Consider the following 20,679-nt stretch of genomic DNA (forward strand, 5'->3'; position numbering starts at 1 on the left):
TGGACTCTCTAATATTGTCAAACTCTTTAAATTAAAGAGTTTGACAATAAATTAGGAGTCCAATGGACTCTCTATTTTTTATATTTAGAGTAGAGAGTAAAAATGGCTCTCCACATGTAGAGAGCCATTTTCACTCTCTACTTCATTTTTCAACTAGTAAAATTTTAAATTTTAAAAAATAAGGTGGTTATTTTTACTTTTAAATATTATATTTTTACTTTTAGTAAAAAAACTGAATAAATAAATGAATAAAAAATTAAATAAAAAAATTATTTTATTAATATTTAATATTTTATTAATTTTTTTTATGAAAACAAAATAAAATAAAATTTAATATTAGAGAGGTAATTAATTTAATATTATTACTATTTAATACTTTTATTTTATTATTAATTATTAAAATTATATACAATGAAAAACTAATATCAAAGAGTCCATTGGAGTAAAATTTTAAATATCACTCTTTATCTTTAAGATGCTCTTTATTTTATAAAAGATGCTCTTTATTTTAAAGAATACCATTGTGGATGCTCTAAATGAGATAATTTGATATGGCTAGATTAAAACATAATGTTGTTTAAAGATGCAACTTGCAAGTCAGCCATTTCCCCCCCTTCTATTATGGCAAATGGGTGGGTTTGGGTGGGTATGGATTGAGTTTAAATGGGTAGGGTCATAAATGGGTAATCTATCCATTTATGACCCATTTTAATCTTATATGGCTAACCATTATACTCCCTCCGTTCCATTTTATTTGTCCACTTTCTAATTTCATACATATTAAGAAAACTTTAATTATTAACAATTCTTCTTTTTGTAACCTTTTTGATTCTTGAGTTAATTTAAAATTAATATATTAGAAAAGAAGAATAGTCAATACAATAATAGTAATAACATTAAATGTCAATATTCTATAAATTATATCCATTTATATTAAGGGTAAAAGAGGAAAATATATGTATATAATACAAATGTAACAATCATTTGGGACATCTAAATATAGAATAGTGGACAAATAAACTGGGACAGAGGGAGTATATGTTAGTAACTAAGTATAATTTATACTTAAGTTACTAACACCCTTAATGGTTAATATCTTTAATGTTATTAAAGGTATTAAAGAATTTGAAACAACTAGTATAATCATACCACAGTTTATTAATTTGGCTCTCTAAGATTCTGTTTCTTTTAGCGTCTGAATTTTTTATACATAAAATGAAGTAAAAAGTAAAAAAAAAAAATCTCAGTTTTTACAAAATACATATCCATTGTTTATTTTTTTGGTACAATTAAACGCCTTTTGTTTTTAAATAAAACAAATAACCTCTTTTGTCCAACAACATTATAAACACTTACCAATGGCTGCTATATCTCTCATAATCATATAGGAAAAGAGTCTAAAAATAATTTTATGTTTAAAATATTTATTGAAATTTTCAGGGCCAAAAATAAGTTAAAAGAATTTATTTGTTCGATTTTAAAACAACGAGGTTTTAATTGTTCAATTTTAAAAATATAAAAGTGGTGGTGAGCCATAATTATAAAATTACAATCCACCAAGATAATAAACGTGTGATCAATTTTATTGTCGTTGTTGGAGATAGATTTGTACTGATTAATCTCTTGTTATTTCATTTATATCGTCTTTGAGATGGTGATTAAGATTTTGAAAGAAGGAAAAGAAATGCATAAATTTTAATACTTGAAGAGATATACCTCATTCATCTAAACAAATTAAATTTAAATTCAAATTTCTCTTAAAACAACACATAAAAAAATTATGATCACAAAAATTTATATGAATTTGCAAAATATTATAATAGAACAGAGGGATTAAATTTTTCAAGCTATATTTAATTACAATATTACCCCCAATTTTACTTTGTTGAGGAATAATTTACAATCACCATACAAAAACACAATTATATTTGCACAAAAGGTAAAACAACAATGATAAAAGAATGGCAACCAGAAAAGCTTTTAGCTTTACCATTTATTGCCTTAATTTCACTTATTTAATTTCTTTTTAATTCATCATCTATGACGGGATCTCGAACTCGAAATCTCACAACTTCGAAATGACTTGGGCACCAATTAATTCTTCCCAATTGATTCAATTATTTATGTGTTCTTGCAATAAGTGAATCATATGCTACAATTGTTCGGTCAATATCCTACAAACTTATACTAATACTTGATCTCTTCCAAACTGGCTCGAAGAGAAATAGAATGCTTGAGATCACCAATATAAATATCATGATCACCAATCGGAACTCTTCGAATTCCGAATCGATCAGCTACACTCAAATGCTTACACACATGAACATTAACCTTCACTTGTTTTTCAGAACCAGCTACTAAACGAATCTTTTCAAAACCAATTAATTGCTTATTAGTCGATAATGTTTGCCGGGAAGCGGAAGGCGGGCTAGTAAACACTAAAAGAGTGTGAGTTCCATCAATCGTGCCGCTATTTTTAACAATAATGTCAAATTCTAAATTGGTTTGACAATTAATGTGTGAAACCCTAATAGAATTTTTTGAAATGGTTGAATTGTTTAGGGCATAGAGATTGGTAATGGGTAGTGAGAGATGAGTGGGTGGTTTAGAGAGAGAGTGGGAAAATGTACTGTAGCTTAAGCCGTGGCCAAATGGGAAAACAACGTTGCCTTTGTAGAATCTATAGGTTCGACCAGGATAACCTGTTGAAGGGTCTGGTCTCATTCCCATGTTTGTCATTGGTACCTTTGCAAGGTAGCTTTGGGGATACCATGTCATTGGTAGCTTTCCACCTGGAGAAGCAAACATAAAATAAATGCACAATATTAACATTTTATTTCTATTTCACCAAAAACTGGTCAAAAACTGCTATATTGTTTATTATATTTGAAAAAAAAAATTGATTTGGTTTTTGATTTTATAAAACTAAAAACTAAATTTTAATAAAATTTTACTTAAAATTAATATTATTCTCTTCAAAATAATATTTTTTTCATCTATAATTGATAGACTTATTTGACTTATGCACAATTGCACATAATAAAACAAATTTAATTTTTAATTAAACTCATATTAACTACTTATAATATGCTTATTAAATAATTGATCCGTTCACCACTACAAGGTTTTTTTTATTAAATATTGATTCAAAATGACTCATAAAATAGATATAAAACTATTCTTAATATTAAAATTATCAAAAATTAGCAATTGTCGTTGTTATTAGAGCTATAATCATTTTAATTTATCAACTAAAAATACTTTAATTAAGGATATTTTAGATATATATCCATTTAATCAACTTCTAAAAATGAAAATAAGCTTATAATTTAAAACACCTAAAATAAAAATTAGCATAGAAATCGTAAAAAGAATGATATACAAAAATTAAGCCTGAATTTGATTTCCTTAAATTTATTTTTTTATTTGTAGAATTTTGAAAAAAGAAATGATATTTGTATTTTGATAAACAAAAAATCACACCGAATAAAAGATTATCCCTTGTATTCGATTTGGTTTCTATATTCTTTCAAAATCAATGGATTTTGACATTTTCGAACCAAAATGAATTTTATGCCGATTTTCATTTTACTTAGAAAAAACAATCGATTTTTGACATTTTCATTATCGAATCGAATAGGTCTACCGAATGCACACAACTAGTTGCAGTAGAATAAATAAAAGTGTGAATCGTTACACATACCCGGGTTAGTAGTTCCGAACAAGACATCAGCGATGGCAGCACCACCAGCCTGACCAGGATAACCAGCCCATAAAATAGCACCAATACGAGGGTCATTCTTAGCAAACGAAACATCAATAGGACCACCACTCATCAGCACCAAAATTGTAGGACCTCTAGAGACTTTAGCCACCCTTGATACAAGCTCTTGTTGATGACCTGGCAAAAGGAGTCCCACTCTGTCTCTAAATTCAGCTTCTTTGGATTGGTCAAGACCCATTACTAAAATCGTCGCATCGGCTTGACGGGCTGCAGCCTCGGCTGCACCAAATTGTTGGTTGTTTTCACAGGCTACGTCTTCACAGCCAGCTTGGTGAATTGTTTTAGCGTAGCTGCTTATTCCTTGTAGGGGACTTGTGTATTTACATGCAATACCTGAAACCAAAATCAAACAATCAAAGACTATGGTTAGGGGTGTGGATCGATCGGTTGCGTCACCAAATCGAATTAACTGGAATTAATTTTTTCAATTGAATCAAAAACAAAATAAACAAAACCAAATAATTTTAATAATTTTTTTAACCATACCGTAATCGAAATATGTACAAACTAAACTGTAACTAAATCAAAATTGTTATTTGATTTATTCAGTTATTTCAGTTAACCAAATTGCCGATTTTCATTAACATTAATTACTAAAAAGGATTTATTTTAAGTGTTATTGCTCATTACAAAAGGAAACATAATATTTTAGTCATGTATTTTTTAAAAGAAGTACTTAAAAAATTTCTTGACCAACACGTTATCGAAATTTGTAAAGTAAGTTATTTAAATTAACCGAATTGCCGAATTTCATTAACATTAATTTCTAAAAGTATACTTATTCTAAGTGTTATTGCTCATAACATATAACTTTAAGGGTAACATAATATTTAAGTCATGTTTTTTTTTTAAAAAAAAAATCTTAAAATTGTGATTTGTTAATTTTAAATTAAAAATCAAACGAATCAAATTAACTAAACTTTCAACAATTTCTTTTATAACCAAGACAAATTAACAACACACCCTTAATTATGACACATAACTAATAGTTATGATTTAAAGAAGAGCAGAGCACATACCAGCATAGTTTCCTATCATAGTAACAGTAACATCAGAGTTAGGCCCAATAACTGCTACAGTCCGATGATGGGTCCTGGATAATGGAAGGGTCCGGCCAGGATTATGAAGCAGGACCATGCCTTGTCGGGCCGCCTCTAGGGCCAATTCTTGGTGGGCTTGAGTGCAAACATCCATTGGGCCTAAGTTGCCATAAGGATGAGCTGACGGTTCGCCATCAAACATGCCTAATCTCATTTGAACTGTTATTGTGTTGGCTAAGGCTGAATTTACATCTTCCTCAACTAGTAGCCCTTTCTTAACTGCATTCTCTGTGTGGATTGCCAAAAATGGGCCACAGTCCAAATCAAGCCCTGCAAGAATTGGTAAAAAAAAATTGTGTTTTAACACTCTCCTTTAATGTCCCAGAAAATAAAAAAAATAGATCCGAATTCGTCAGTCAAGTAACACTTTGATATTTTCTCGGCCATACAGATAAAATTTGATTTAAATTGATCAGATAACAATAAATATTAATATTGATAACCGTTCGTAAAAATATATTCTTTTTGAATAAATTCGTAACTGTATTTAACTCTGTCTATTTTTATAACCTGCTTTAATGGTGGCAGCAGCAGCCTCTTCAGGTGTTGAAGTGTAGTGTTGATTATCATACAACACTCCAACAGAGTCACAATCGGAGACAATGTATCTATAAAAAGATAATTTAAAAGTTCAATAAAGATTGATAAAATTATACAAAAATTTAAAGATTATTGTTGATTTATAAATAAGTTTACCCATTAAGACCCCATTGGCCTCTGATTGTATTTTTAAGAAGAACAGGATCAGCACACGTAGGCTTTCCATTAACTTGATTGTATGAGCACATTACACTGGCAACTTTCCCTTCCATCACACATGCCTTGAATGGCACATCATATGTATCCTCCAAATCTTGCTTGCTTACCTATATATGATCATCATAATTCAGTACATATTCTCACATTCAATTTTATTGTAGGGACTATTTTGGTGAAAATAAAAGTACAAGCACTCAATCTCTACATATATAAAATGTAAGGATTTGAAGTAAAAAAAAAACAAAGTAGAAGGATAGGAATTAGTTATCTGCCATTATAAATGATAAACTATAGTTTTTAAGATATTACTCTTATATTCATCAAAAAAAGATACTACCTTGTCAAATTAACGAACAAAGGATCACTTTACCCCCTGAACTTGGCACAAAGTATCAAAAACGTCCAAATTGAGAAAACCGGATCACTTTTACCCTGAACTTGTCAAAACCGGTACAAAAACACCCCTTATGCTGACGTGGCACTTAATTGGAGAGTGGATTTCTAATTAAACTTAATTTACTCTAATTAATCACACTTATATACTAATTAATCACAATTAAACTCTAATTAACCTAGGGACTTTTTTGAACTTTTATCCAAAAAAATTCAAAATTTTTTTTTTTACTTTCCGGCGAGGAGGACCTCCTCCTCGCCGGAAGTCTGTTCTTGAGAGAACAGACCGGCGTGGTCTGTTCTCTCAAGAACAGACCAGATTAATTTGGTGTATATATAAAAGTTGGAGGATTAATTTGTAATTTTTAAATTTGAAATTAAAAGGATGAAATTGTCCCTTTTTAAAATTGTTAGGTATTAATTTAAAATGTTTAAAAAAAATTAGGACCATTTTCAACCTTTTTCAAGCAAAAACCACCTTAGAAAACCAAAACCACTATTAAAACCGGAGAGTGAGGTACACTCTCTAAGGTGAGAGTGGGGAGGGGGGTTTTTGTACTAAATTTGACAAGTTCAGGGTAAAAGTGATCCCGTTTTGCTAATTTGGACGTTTTTGATACTTTGTGCCAAGTTCGGGGGGTAAAGTGATCCTTTGTTCTCAAATTAACTAATAAAAAGCATTAATCAATCCGGTCTTCGAACTTATGAAACATCTTCATATAAGCTAAGTTAAATTTATTTTAATAATTTAATTCATAATTCTCTAAAATAAAGCTAATTATATTCACTAATGTGTTCTCAAATCACATAAAAATAATCATTAAAACATTCGTATTTAATATGTTAGACCAATTCTAATTTTTTCATATTTAATATTTTTAAGTGGTTGCTTTCGCATGTTTAAAAATTCATAAGTGAGTTTAAGTGGACTTATCTTGAACAACGAAGAGTAAAGTATCAAAATAGTAAATGCCAAAAATGACTATTTAGTCAAAGACATATAGCTAAAAAACAAAAATTAAAATAATCTCTTAGTTGCTTACCTTAGCATTGAAATGGTAGCGATCAACTCCATTCCAATTATCAAGATCATAGGCTGTGTAATGTTTGCAACATGCAGCAACTTTTAATTTAAGACCTGTGCTGCCTTGAAGTCCTCTGACATAGCTGGCCGCATATTTTCCGGCTAAAACAGGGTCTTCGCCGGGAGTTTCTTGCCCTCTACCCCACCGAGGATCCCGGAATATATTAACATTAGGGCTCCAATATGTCAATCCGGCCACTCCTCCATTGTACATTGCCCTTGCTTCATCAGACACCACCTGCTCAACAACTCACAAATTTCAACTTATTTCATCAAATTAAATCACATTTCCAATTAATCTTGGATACGTATAAAAAGTAAACAACACATCCATATGCGAACCTACATTAAAAATAGGAGGCAAAATACATGTTCCGGTCCCTTTATTATTACAAGAATTCAAATATATGTCGATAATTAATTTTATTAAATTTTGAAATTCATGTTATAATTATAAAACGCACTAGAATTCATAACTTTTTACACTTAACTCTAAAAAATCAACATCCTATCACTATCTGAAGAGACCTACATAAAGAGTACGATGAACAATATTAACTATTATATTTAAATTTTTAAATAATATTATTAGAAGAAAATAATTAGATAAATTATAATTTTATCTACCTTTATTTATTAAAATTATAATAAATCACATCACATAATAATGTTATAAAATGGGCAAATGATATTGAAATTTAATATATATTCCAAAATATTGTTAACAATGTGATAATGACTAGAATATAATAAATCCAATCTTCAAACAAAAGGAATTGAAATTTATAAAATAAAAAAAGAATGAGACCCCAAAAATAGACGTAATTAAATTGAGCACGCAAATAGCCTAGCAAGTTGCATCACACTCTATCCATCTGTCGTTTTGCCACTTGATTTATGGCCTACTAATAATTAATCATTAATTAGTTCTCATCCAAAATCATCTAAACAATATTAATTCATTAAATTTTGATTAGTTACGTACCAGAAAAGCAATATATAAATTATTTTCTTCTTACTATTATTATTACTTATTAGTGATTTTGGGTTGTCCAAGTAGTAAAGCAAAACAACAAAGAAAAGAAATTATGCTATTAAAAAATAAATAGAGATGTTTATAGTTTATTAGAAACATACAAAAACAATATTTTGTCGTCTGTGGCTATGTCGTTAGCAACATATAAAATGGGATTCGAGACCAAAAATTTCATATTCTTGATAGAAAGTGACCAACGTTCTGTAGCTAATTAATGGTTACAGTTAGAATGAGCAAATCTTTGATAAATCGAAAAATTCAAATATTTTTAACCTTTTGTAATTCTAACCAAAATTTTAAAATATATGCAATTTTAACCTAATTTTTGGTCCATAAATTACACTATTAAATTGATTGGAGGAATTTGTTAAAATTTTCGCGAGTGAACCAGTCCAGTCAAATTATTAATTTTATCCGAAATTAATTTGACAAATTTACTAAAATCTAAAAACTTATAACACAAAACCGACCAAATGAGTCGGTTAATTTGATTAAACCAATAAAAATATATAATATATTCAGTCAACTACAATTTTAAAACTCTTAACTGTAATTGAATCATAACCATGATTCGGTTATAGTAACCGTAATTCAGGTATGCTAATTGAAATTTTTCTTTTTAGAAAAAGTTAACAAATTTTGAAATTAAATTTTTTCTAAAGTATTCATCTATTGATTATTAGCAAAATGCAAATGAAGTTATAAAAATTTAGACTAACCCGTCCAATTTGCTCCCAAAGAGACTGATTAAAAGAAGCAGCAGTAGTGATAACTTGAGGAAAACTAGTGGCCCCAGGGAAGGCCCCACCAAACTTGACACCAGGTCCCACATTAGAAACCCCATGAAGAGCTTCAGACCACCATTCATAGCCTTGAATACCAAGTCTCGGCACAGCAGCTGCATTGTTCACTAACAATCTTATTTTTTCTTGCAATGTCAATCTCGTAATTAAATCCCTGACTCGTACGTGAATCGGCAAATTTTCTCGGCAAAATCTCAAGCTTCTCGTCGCCCCGTTTTTCAAGTCGCAGGCGAAAGGCGGCCGCGACTCGACGAATGTGTTAATGGAAATGGAGAAAAAGAAGAAGAAGAGTAAAAGAAGTGGAGGTGGTGATGGTATAAGTGTGTGGTTTTTATTATTAGCCATGTCTTTATGCTAATGTTTTTAATTGGGTATATGTAAGTATAAAAGAGTGAAGAAAGTGCGCTTTATATAGAGATAGGTTGCGTTTAAGTTTAAAGGGAAAAGGTGCAAAAATGACCCTGATGTTTTGCCCGTATCTCACTTGAGCCACTAATGTTTTTTTGATCTCAGATATGACCCTAATGTTATCAAAAGAGGACAATGAAACCCCTCACTTAACAGAGTCAAAAACAATCGTTAAAACGTATGATGTGGCAACCAATAAAATGAAAAAACAAAACATAAATAATTTCTTAATACACATGGATAACACATGGCATAAACAACAAGTTCCCACATTTCTTCATTGTCTTCTTCTTCCTTTCCTTCATCTTCATCACCATGTCATCATCAAAATCTTAACATCAAATTACTGGAATTATTATGATCAAGAATTGAAACACCGTTTTCTTTCTTTATATTATTATGGTTGATAGATGGATTTTAATTTTGGCAAAACTGGGTTCCACTAATCTTGTTACGTCCATAAACTCGCCGGAGCCGCCACGATACATTCCCATTTCAGGAGGAATATCATAGTTAATCCTTCTTCCAGCCGTCGCGAGTTAAGCCAAGACGGCCCAACTGCTGCAACGGCTGCAGCAGCGAATCTGGCATTAAATCCGAGCGAAAGCTCGACGGATCCTGCGACGGTGCAGAAGATCGAGTAGCGGCCCAGTTTGCAAAAGCTCCAAATGAGTTGGATAAATCTGCCTACTCCTTGTATCAAATGGAAATAAATCAGTTCTTTTGATCAAATCAATTAAAAAAAACATACCTCACAAATTTCAACTGGATTCTTATTTTTTTTTTAGAACAGTTATAGAAAAGAGGGAGAATTTTATTACAGTACATCTATGGATATGTAGGTGTTATGTAAAAGAAAAGAGTAATGTGGGCTTCAAAAGTTTGATTATAGTAAGGTAAAGGAAAATGTACAGGTGTATATAAAAATATCAAAGGTAACGAAGAAGAAGATGATTGATGTGGCAAAGAAAATGGGTTTAGATGAGAAGATGAATATTAATTAGTATGATGTGGCATTTTTGTGTATATTTTAAATTGTTTTTGAGTGCCACTTTTAGATAAGTTAACGTTGTTTTAAATTTTAGTTAACAGAAGGGTTTAATTGTCCTCTTCTAATAACGTTAGGGTTATTTTTGAGATCAAAAAAACATTAGTGGCTCAAGTGAGACACAGGCCCAACATCAGGGTCATTTTTGCACATTTTCCCAAGTTTAAAACTATATATCATATTGGCCAAATATCGTAAAAAAGCCAAACCTTTTATAAAAATTTCACAAAAGTCTTGATCTTTTAATTTTGTCGATTTAGGCCAAAAATAGATTATTTGGTTTCAATTGTGGCCAACTCTCAATTTGATTTCAATTTTGCTTATGTGGGACCTACGGGACATGCGTATATATTAAAAGGTCAGGATTTTTGTGAAACTAAATAATCCATTTTTGGCCAAAATCGACAAAATTGAAAGATCGGGACTTTTTTGAAACCAAATAATCAGTTTTTGGCCAAAATCGACAAAACTGAAAGTTCGGGACTTTTGTGAAAGGTTTGGCTTTTTTACGACATTTGGCCTATTATATTTTGGTGATTGTATTAATTTCCACGTATTTTAAAAAGAAAATTAAAAAATTCCACGTCAAAAATGTAGCCTATTCTATGAAGCTATAAAAGATAGAATGTGTGATTGTTTATACACTTCTAAAAATAGAGTAATTCGAAAATATAAAGATTGTTTTAATGGAGCCAAAGAAGAATTAAATATTTTTTATGAATTTATTTAAAGTTTCTAAAATTTGTAAATCTATCACAATTTAATAATTTTGTTATAATAAAATCCAATTTTGTAATTTAATTTGATTGTTTCAATTTATAATTGAATTCTCCATACTAATTTTTTAGTTACTATTTTTTTTCATATTTATAAAATTTAACTCTTAATTCAAAAATAAACATCAAAATTTAGTTTAAAATTCTCTACTTTTTATTGGTTGAAAAAATAATAATTTTGAAGCTCAAAATAAATTAAAATAAAGAAATAAATAGGTATTGCAATGAGGTGAAATATTAAAAAAATTGGATCGAAATACCATAAAATTATCAAATTTCAATAAATTTATAAATTTTGGAAAGCTCTAACTAAATACAAAAAAATTCAAAAACTTTGACTTGTTGACACTATTAAAATTTTAAAATTTATTTTATTTTATATAATAAAAAAAAAGAGGTGGAGATGGAGATAGAGCAAGCAATTGGCTGTGACAATGCTTATAGTAGCAGTAAATTAAAAAATTAAGCATAATTTAGCATGATGAGAAAAAAAACTACTTATTATGGAAAAGTAAGAGTAGCTAGATTAACTTTGTCCATGTGGTCACGGACTAAAGAATCTTTTCTCAGTAAGTAGTATCTTTGTTTCTCATGTCACGATTGTGGCACTAGCTGTTTTCAGAATTTTTACAATAATTTGGGCGTTTTTCTTCACATCTATATCTATATCTATACTATATATAAAAGCACGGATGGGGGACAGACAAATTTACCGAATAATCCTTTTCAGTTTATTACTAAATAAAGGTTTTATAGTCATTAACTAATTAGCTATTTAATAATCACTATTGTAATTAAAGTCTTATTTAATAATCACTATTATAATTAAAGTCCTAATTAGAATAGGTAGCTAAATTATCTCCAATTCAGTTTTAGTATATAATAAATAACTAAATTATCTCCAAATTATTAGGAATACCTATCTTTTAGTTTGATTTAACTACAAAATTAAAATACTGTATTTGGTCAATATATTATTATTTAAATATATAACTTATTATTTTTAAAGATATTATTAATAAAATTAAGTTAATTCAGTTTTAGTATATAATAAATAACTAAATTGTCTCCAAATTATTAGGAATACATATCTTTTAGTTTGATTTAACTATAAAATTAAAATACTGTATTTGGTCAATATATTATTATTTAAATATATATCTTATTATTTTTAAAGATATTATTAATAAAATTAAGTTAATTATTTAATTATGGTTATTATAAAACCAAAAGAATAATAAATTCATCATGAAAAAAAAAATTAATAACTGAATAAATTTACTAATATGTTTATTGACGAGTTACGTTACGAGCCACGTGCATAGCACGTAACGCAAAACTAGTTTAAATAAAATTACAAGAGATTTATGTCGTGAAAACTATTCAAAATTGATCCGATTTGATTGGAACAATGACTATCCGATCGTATAATTAGTTGGATTGCTAGCTGAAATTCGATGTAGTAAGAATTTATTAAAATATAATTTCTAAATTTGATGTATTAAGAATTTATTAAAACGTGATTTCTAATTATGATTTCTAAATACATAAGACAATAAAAAATCACACTAAAACCAAACAAAAACTTTTTTTTATCCAAAATGAATTAAAAAAATCAATTTTTATTACTTTGCAAGATTAAACCAAACTAAAACTCATCGATTTTATTCTCTTATTCAATTTGATTAAATTAAAAATAGTATATCAAAATCCATTTTGGATCTCTTTCCATTTCATATATATGTAGCCTAGGAAGTCAAAATTTTGCATTTTCATTTCTTAACTTTTGCTCATCAACTCCACTATTGACATAAAAGAAGTCAAAAGTTATGACATTCATAGATATAATACGTACAAAGGATTTTTGAGGTTTCTAAATTTATATATCAGGGTGAATTAACAGATGAATGTGCTAGTGCAAAAAATCAATTAAATTATTTTATGTTGTTAACCGATCAAAATTTATAACTGAATCAATTAAATTATTTTATGTTGTTAACCGATCAAATTAACTAAATTAATCAAACCAATGAGCTATACTATAATGGTATAAACGTTGGACAATATTCTACCAAGATCGTGGGTTTAGTTCTTCCCACAAGCACTTCCTCTTTTTAATTATGTAAAAAAAATTAAATTAATTGAAATTGAATTGACTAAAATTTAAAAATATAAAACCAAACCGATCGGCTAATTTAGTTTAACCGATAAATCACAAAGGATAATTGTTAAAAATAAAAATATTCAACCAATTTAGCTAAAGGTTAAAGTCGTAAGAAATCCTCCATCTTTCGGGTTTGCCCGATTTAAAGCACATTTTTATCAAATATGACACCATATTTCAACATTTTTAAACTTTTCATTCTATAGCACAATCCAGTTTTAGGACTTTTTATTACATAACATGACGCTATTTTAGGGTGAAAATTGCTAAAAGAAAATAAAAGAATGAATTTTTTCATGCCAATAAATGAAAGGTTGGAGTGTGGGGGTGCCAATAAAATGCGTTTAAGCAAATCTGCAAATTCAGTGAATACTTTGGGCCAGATTTTTGGTAATTCCTATCAGCTGTGATTGGATTTTGGTTGGAGACAATGCCAACAAAGCAAACCCTTTTGGTTCCAACGATCCAATCCAAACCCCATATTTTTACTCATTAATCCATTAATGACATGAAAACTGACCCTTCTTCATGCAAGATTCCCCGGTGGGGTTGGATATCAATCTGTGCATGAAATAGACAAGGAATGTGATCAATCCGTTTAAGTAATAAACTCAATAAATATTAATCACTTTGAAAGCAAACATGATGATTGGTTACAATACTGCCAAGGAGGATCCGGATATTGTGAGCTGGTAAGACGTTTTTTTAGATTAAGTGATGTCGCGTGTTCGAACCGTACGTATATATGTAGCCGTTTAAAATTTGGGGCCAGTGTTTTTCCTCCCGCAAGAGATCTATCCAGCTCGAGTAGGGATTAGTGTGAATGTAAAAGGTTTAAAGACACGTTCACGACACTTCATGGTCATATACTTGAGTGTTTATCCCATGCAACCGTTGTGCCACGTCATTTTTACATCAAGCCAATGAGCATTTGCGATAGGGAATCTTTTAATTATTACTTATTTTTTTTATCATTCAATTTTACTGGCTAACGCACAATTAGTTTGTTGCACGAATGACATGGCGCAACGGTTGTGGGCAATAATTTTTCCATATACTCAAAAGAAAAATAACTCAATGTTCGTACTCAAAGAAATAACTCAATATTTATTTTGCAAGCAAACATGATGATTGGTCGCAGTGTTGCCAAGGAGGACCCGGATATTGTGTATCAAATTGGACCCACGCCCAGTCGCCCATACATCAATAATACCATAATGTATATCCAATACTTTTAATATAGGATTTGTATGGATAATTCTATCTGTCCAATGATAATATATTATTTCATAATTCAGTAGTGCTCCTACATTATGCGCTCATAAACTATAATATAATTTATTAATTTATCAATTCCTACGTTTTGATCTACGAGACAAAAAAATAATTCTTATAAATCACCGAGTGAACTTTGGTGTTTTGCAGTTGTTCTCTTTGCACCGTGTTATTAAGTTCAATTTTAAATTAATGAAAGTCCAAATCTAAAGTGACTTTATAATACTGAAAAATTATTGCATTAAAAGAAAAAAACAAGTAAATGATCATTTCAGTATTTGAACTTGTGAGATGGAACCTATTTTGAAATTTTTGTCCAACTCAAAAGAAAAATTAAATTAACCGACTCTTTATTTTCAGATTGGTGATAAACAATTATTTTTTTTTTTTGATAAATTGAAATACCAACTTATTTTTCATTAATGTCGAGAGAGAAATGCATATTATACATCAGCTTTTTTTAACCAAAATAGCACGGTAATTCGATTTGTCAAAACATCTAATTTGTCAAGTCTAGAGTTGATATTTTATTTTACAAATCACGTTCAAAATTTATGATTTAATCCTATAATATACATGGTATTAACATGAATCATAAATTTAAAAATGGGATCACCTTTTACTGAAGAAAAAAAACCCTAATATAATTTCATTCATGTTACAAAGTAGATTATTTGGACTTTAGGAGATGAAGGACAAAGTTGATACATACGAACTGTCTGATTTAAGACAATTTAGTAATTGTTTAATTTAAGTATGAAAAGGTGAAGGATAAGGCATCCAGGGATGAGAGGAAATATCTGTAATGATAAAAACTGCTTCTAATCCATAACAGTTGCTTATGAGGTGGATGTTGATTTCATAACATGCTTATCCTTAAACATTAGCTTTCAATCACTGACGTTGTTGTTGGTTGGATAGCCTTTGCCTTTGCCACCCAACTCACTTTATCTTCTTCCTTAACTAACTTCACTTTTCTTGTCTGCTACAAGTTCGTTGCTGCTTAAACTACGTTTCTTACGAATTTATCTATCCACATTCTAGTATTGTACAAGTTTGAGCTAGAATAAGCTTACATTTTCAAGTTCGTGCTCGAGCTCGTACGACATCCGAGCTACTCGAACTTAATTGAAAAAAATAATTATTGAAACTTTTAATGTATTTGATATATATTTTTTTTAATATAATGGATGAAATTCAATCAAATAAAACGATACGCCTAAACTTAGTAATATAAAGTCAACTTAGTGAAAATATAAATTTTTCCATTTGATATAAGAGAAGCTCGCGAGCCGGACAAGTTTCTTTAATTGATACTCAAATTCAGTTTGAGAGGAAAGTCGAAAAGCTTGAAGTCGATTCAAATTTATCAAGTCGGTCACAAATTTTTTTCCGAGTGGTTCTTGCCGGTTGGTTAACACCCCCAAACACCAGGTCACTTTCACTCAATTTACATATGAAGATGCATTATCAAGCATTTAAATTCCAAATAACAGATACGATCGTCCTTACAGAGGCAAATTATTACAGAGTGAGTCGATCACATAATGTTAGTGGCAAGTGGCAACAATGAAAAAGCTTTATTTCTTAAATTACAAGCTTCTATGGCCCTGCCTAGTTCAGGGCCAAAAGCATATAAGAAAACCTATGCAACTTGCAGAATGCAAGATTATAATTTACTCTTCTTAACAGGTCCCATCTCTTTTGCCTTAGCCCGCAGCACATGCTTCTGAATCTTTCCAGTAGCTGTCTTCGGCAACGGTCCAAACACGACAGATTTCGGAACCCAATAAGCAGCCATCTTGGACCGGGCAAACTTTATTAGTTCTTCTGCTAAACGCCTTTCATCCGATTTGTCAATTTCCGGCTTCAGTGTCACAAAAGCACAAGGTGACTCACCCCAGTGCTCATCTGGTCTTGCCACTACTGATGCCTCGTATACCGCTGGGTGCGTGTATAATACATTTTCAACCTCAACGCTGCTTATATTTTCTCCTCCAGAAATGATAATATCCTTTGATCTGTCCTTAATCTCTATATAGTTGTCAGGATACTTAACAGCAAGATCCCCAGAATGAAACCACCCATTTGCAAAAGCTTCTGCATTGGTTTCTGGGTTTTTTAAGTAGCCTTTCATGACTAAATTGCCCCTCATCACTATCTCTCCGATTGTCTTTCCATCTGCAGGAACAGGTTTCATAGTTTTCGGGTCGACAACATCTAGGCCTTCCAAGCCAGTGTATCGGACGCCTTGACGTGCATTTAGACGGGCTTGCATTATGGGGGGCTCTGATTCCCATTCAGGCTTCCAAGCACACACTGTGGATGGACCGTAAGTTTCTGAGAGACCGTAAGTATGCGTTACACGGAAACCTTTTTCTGACATTGCAAAGAGAACTGAAGGAGGCGGGGCGGCACCAGCAGTCATTACATGTACAAGACGGGGTAGGGGAAGGATGGCGTCCTCCTTTGGAGCATTCACTATGGTGTTGAGTACCACTGGTGCACCACAGAAGTGAGTGATACCATCGTTTGCTATGGCTGAATAGACAGCCTTAGCCGTTACCTGTAGAATGAAAAAGAAAGCAGTTCAGCTCAGGAAGCCAAACACATAGTATATACCTAGTATTACTACTCAGAATATGCAGTGCATCGAGATGGTTAAATGACAAGTCTGTCGTTCCATTAAGGAAAATGGAAAGATTAACAAAAACTGTAACATAACACAACTTTGATAAAAATGACAACCACCTTGTGCGACATTATATGTCTGCTCATCTAAGGAGGCCAATCTTTATCTAATAAATCTGTACACATTGGTTATCCTTTTGAATGCAAGGCATATACATTGGTTAGAATAATACTCATCACTTTCATGTTATTGGCTTAGACTTCTATATATGCATTATAGAAAAGCTTACTGTCAAAATAAATAAATATAACCATCACAGCCTTTTTCTATAATGCTAAAAGAATCTTTACCTATTATTCTAAATCCAAAACTTTATAGAATTAAACAAAACGAACAGCTCTAGGTACAGCTTGAGGGAAGTTTTAACTTTTAACTATTGATGATACGAGACATAAGCTCCACTTGATAACTACCCAAGAGGATAAACATTTGATGGATAACTCTGAAATCAGTAGCTAATACAAAACCTTCAGGATCTTCCTCTCAGAGTCCCACTATAGACAAAGTTAATTACAAAATCCTAAATTGAATAAACTTTACACTTTACAGACTTTAGACCTTAGAATAGACTTTGTGCATCATAGACTATGCAAACAAATGAGATTGCAGAAAAAAATTTAGCTATATTAAAAAAGAAAAATTAAGTTACTAATTGAAACACAAAAGTGATTGCATTACAAAATGAGTAAAATTCATTCAATATTAAGTTCATATACAGCAGTGTTGACCAAGTCCAAGGATATACCTGTCGAAGGCATATGTTTGTCCCACAAAGAGCTGCAACGGACCAAGTGAAACACCAACCATTGCAATGAAACATCGGTAGTGTCCATAAGTAAACAGCCCCTTCATTCATCCCCCAGATGAGAGGATTACTCAAAGCCATTAGATAGGCTCCTCGGTGACTCAGCACCACCCCTTTAGGACTAGCTGTTGTGCCAGAAGTATAACCTAAAGCAATACTCTGCCACTCATCCTCCGGTGGATTCCAGGCATATTCCGGGTCACCACTCTCCAGGAATTTTTCGTATTCAATGGCTCCTCTTTCCACAGCAGAATTTAGAAACTTAGGATCACAGCCTTTATCCGATATGACAATTAAAAGTGGAGGTTTAAAAGAGCTTTCACTTTCAGCCAAGAGTTTCAAAGCGTCCTCGGCCAGAGGAATAAATTCTTGGTCCACCATCACAACTTCAGATTTGGAATGGCTTAAAAGGAAGGCGACAGTTGATGCATTTAGACGTATGTTGACGCAATTTACCACAGCTCCGGCCATTGGAACTCCAAAATGCGCTTCATACATAGCAGGGATATTCGGGGCAATTATCGCTACCTGACATAGAAACATCAGATCAACATACTTCTCTAAATGCTTGAGTTAATGCAACTTAAAGATTCATAGCATAGATTTGAAAGAAAAAGTTACAAGAAATGTAAAAACTCATAGTTTCAGATATGAAGAATGGTTAATATCATGAAAATTCACCAACTTTACACGTTTTCTCAATTTAACGACATAAAAATTCACCAACTTTACACGTCTTCTCAATTTAACGATGCCTTTTAAAAAGTGTTATATTTACATACCAACATTCATTTTTCCCAAATCGTTACACGGGATCATTATTTGCTGAGGTGGCACCCATTTTCCGGTAGCATCCATTCTCCGGTGCAATTTGCTGAGATGGAATTTCAACTGGTACCTCAGCAAATTACACCGGATTATGACCCGGTATTATTGGAGAAAAAATAAATAGTGCTGTCCAAAGGTGACACTTTTTAACAGGCATAATTAAATTGGAAAAACGTATCAAATTGGTGAATTTTTCTAATATTAACCCTGCGAAGGAACATGAAATACCATACCTTATTTGTTCGAAACAAATCAATTTCCGTAATTTCAATTCTCTCAAAATGCAACTGTTTATTTTTTTGTAATGAAACTAAATGATGCAATCGTTCACATCAAGTTAAACACTAATCAACTTTTGTTCTACTACAAATTCCTAAACAAGCAAAATTAGAATTCACCGAATTAAAATTCAAAACTATAATCATCATTTAATCTACTATACAAGTACTTCAAAACATAAAAAAATTAACTCGACTATCGTTGACCAAACCGGAACATACCGTGCAACCAAGGCCAATGGAGTGATTATTCAAAGCAGAAGCCAACCGGCGGCACCGTTGATAGGTTTGCAGCCAAGTGAACCGCAAAGCTCCATGAACAACTGATACTCGGTTCGGATGAACCGTAGCGGCTCTTTCAAGGAACAACAATGGCGTCAACGCTGTATAATTCGCCGCGTTTTTAGGTAAGTCGTCTATATCTTTTCTCATCGCCATCGTCGCCTATTATTCTCTGGTCAGGTGAGTTTGAATTTGATTTTGATTTTCTTTTGTTCTTGCTTTAATTATTAAATTGAATTTTTTAAATGTCGTGGTTTCTTTATTTATTTTTCAAATGCCACATCACAACAAATTTTATGACCGTTGATCGGGCGTGCGACCGGCTTTAGCCTATCCGCGGTAGAACATTATCCACCTCTAGCTTGGTTTGTGGCAGCTGTGTTATCGGAAACGGAAACAACGGGAAAATAATGAAATGAAATATATAGATAAAATATTAAAATGAAATGGATTAAATATGTTGTAGGTGTAATTTAAAGACTAGGGTCATTCTAGAGTACCACTGAAGTTTAGGTACCACTGGAGTTGATAACCGTCGGATCGTTTTCTAATTAATTTCCTCCGTTGATTATATTATTAGCTACTTATTCAGTGGGTGATATAATTAAATCACAGTCCTCTTTTATCTGCTCAGCCACAATTATCTCTAATCTGCTCTTCTGTTCCGACAATTTATCTTCGCCACCAACAGCTACTCCCCTTCATTCTCCTCCACTTCCACCTCCTCCACTCCTCACCCAACCACCACCGCCACCGCCGTCGCAACCGCAATCGCTCCCTCTCTTCTCTCCTCCTATCAGATCTTCACTCTCCCTTCTCCCTCTCTTCACTAGCCGACTCTGATCGTCCCGCCCTCTCATTCCTCTCTTCAATCACCGCTTCTTTTTAGCTTTCTCAAACCCCGGTTCTGACCCACTCTTTCAATGGCTTTACGAAACGTTTTGTTGATAGGATACCCATCCTCGGTTCGTTTTCTTTCTTCTATCCTCTTCTTTTGGGTTTGTATCTCCCGAGAATTCACTCCTCGGATTCTGCCTCAAGTCCTTCACTTACTAGGTTTGAAGCTGTTCTTCTGCTATTTACTCTTCTGAAGCTAAATCTCGCGGCAGTCAGGCGGTTCTTGTGTAAATTCCTGATTTGTCTCAGCCCTTTCTTTATCGTATT

The 20,679-nt window shown here is 31.6% G+C and overlaps 2 protein-coding genes across 2 annotated transcripts; both read right to left on the reverse strand.

Moving 5' to 3' along the window:
* Window positions 1-1,814: 1,814 nt before the first annotated feature.
* On the reverse strand, window positions 1,815-9,327 carry LOC126669001 (beta-D-xylosidase 1). The gene is made up of 7 exons (XM_050362276.2): window positions 8,876-9,327; window positions 7,080-7,358; window positions 5,581-5,750; window positions 5,395-5,492; window positions 4,804-5,154; window positions 3,704-4,117; window positions 1,815-2,792 (listed from the first exon to the last, which is right to left on the reverse strand). The coding sequence occupies exons 1-7, from the start codon at window positions 9,302-9,304 to the stop codon at window positions 2,188-2,190; spliced, it is 2,346 nt and encodes a 781-aa protein (XP_050218233.1). The 5' UTR covers window positions 9,305-9,327; the 3' UTR covers window positions 1,815-2,187.
* A 6,752-nt stretch (window positions 9,328-16,079) lies between these two features.
* On the reverse strand, window positions 16,080-19,915 carry LOC126669653 (acetate--CoA ligase CCL3). The gene is made up of 3 exons (XM_050363176.2): window positions 19,456-19,915; window positions 18,068-18,655; window positions 16,080-17,196 (listed from the first exon to the last, which is right to left on the reverse strand). The coding sequence occupies exons 1-3, from the start codon at window positions 19,669-19,671 to the stop codon at window positions 16,300-16,302; spliced, it is 1,701 nt and encodes a 566-aa protein (XP_050219133.1). The 5' UTR covers window positions 19,672-19,915; the 3' UTR covers window positions 16,080-16,299.
* Between the last annotated feature and the right edge of the window lie 764 nt (window positions 19,916-20,679).

The sequence above is a fragment of the Mercurialis annua genome, linkage group LG2 (genome assembly GCF_937616625.2).
Source record: "Mercurialis annua linkage group LG2, ddMerAnnu1.2, whole genome shotgun sequence".
In the NCBI taxonomy this organism is placed as follows: Eukaryota; Viridiplantae; Streptophyta; class Magnoliopsida; order Malpighiales; family Euphorbiaceae; genus Mercurialis; species Mercurialis annua.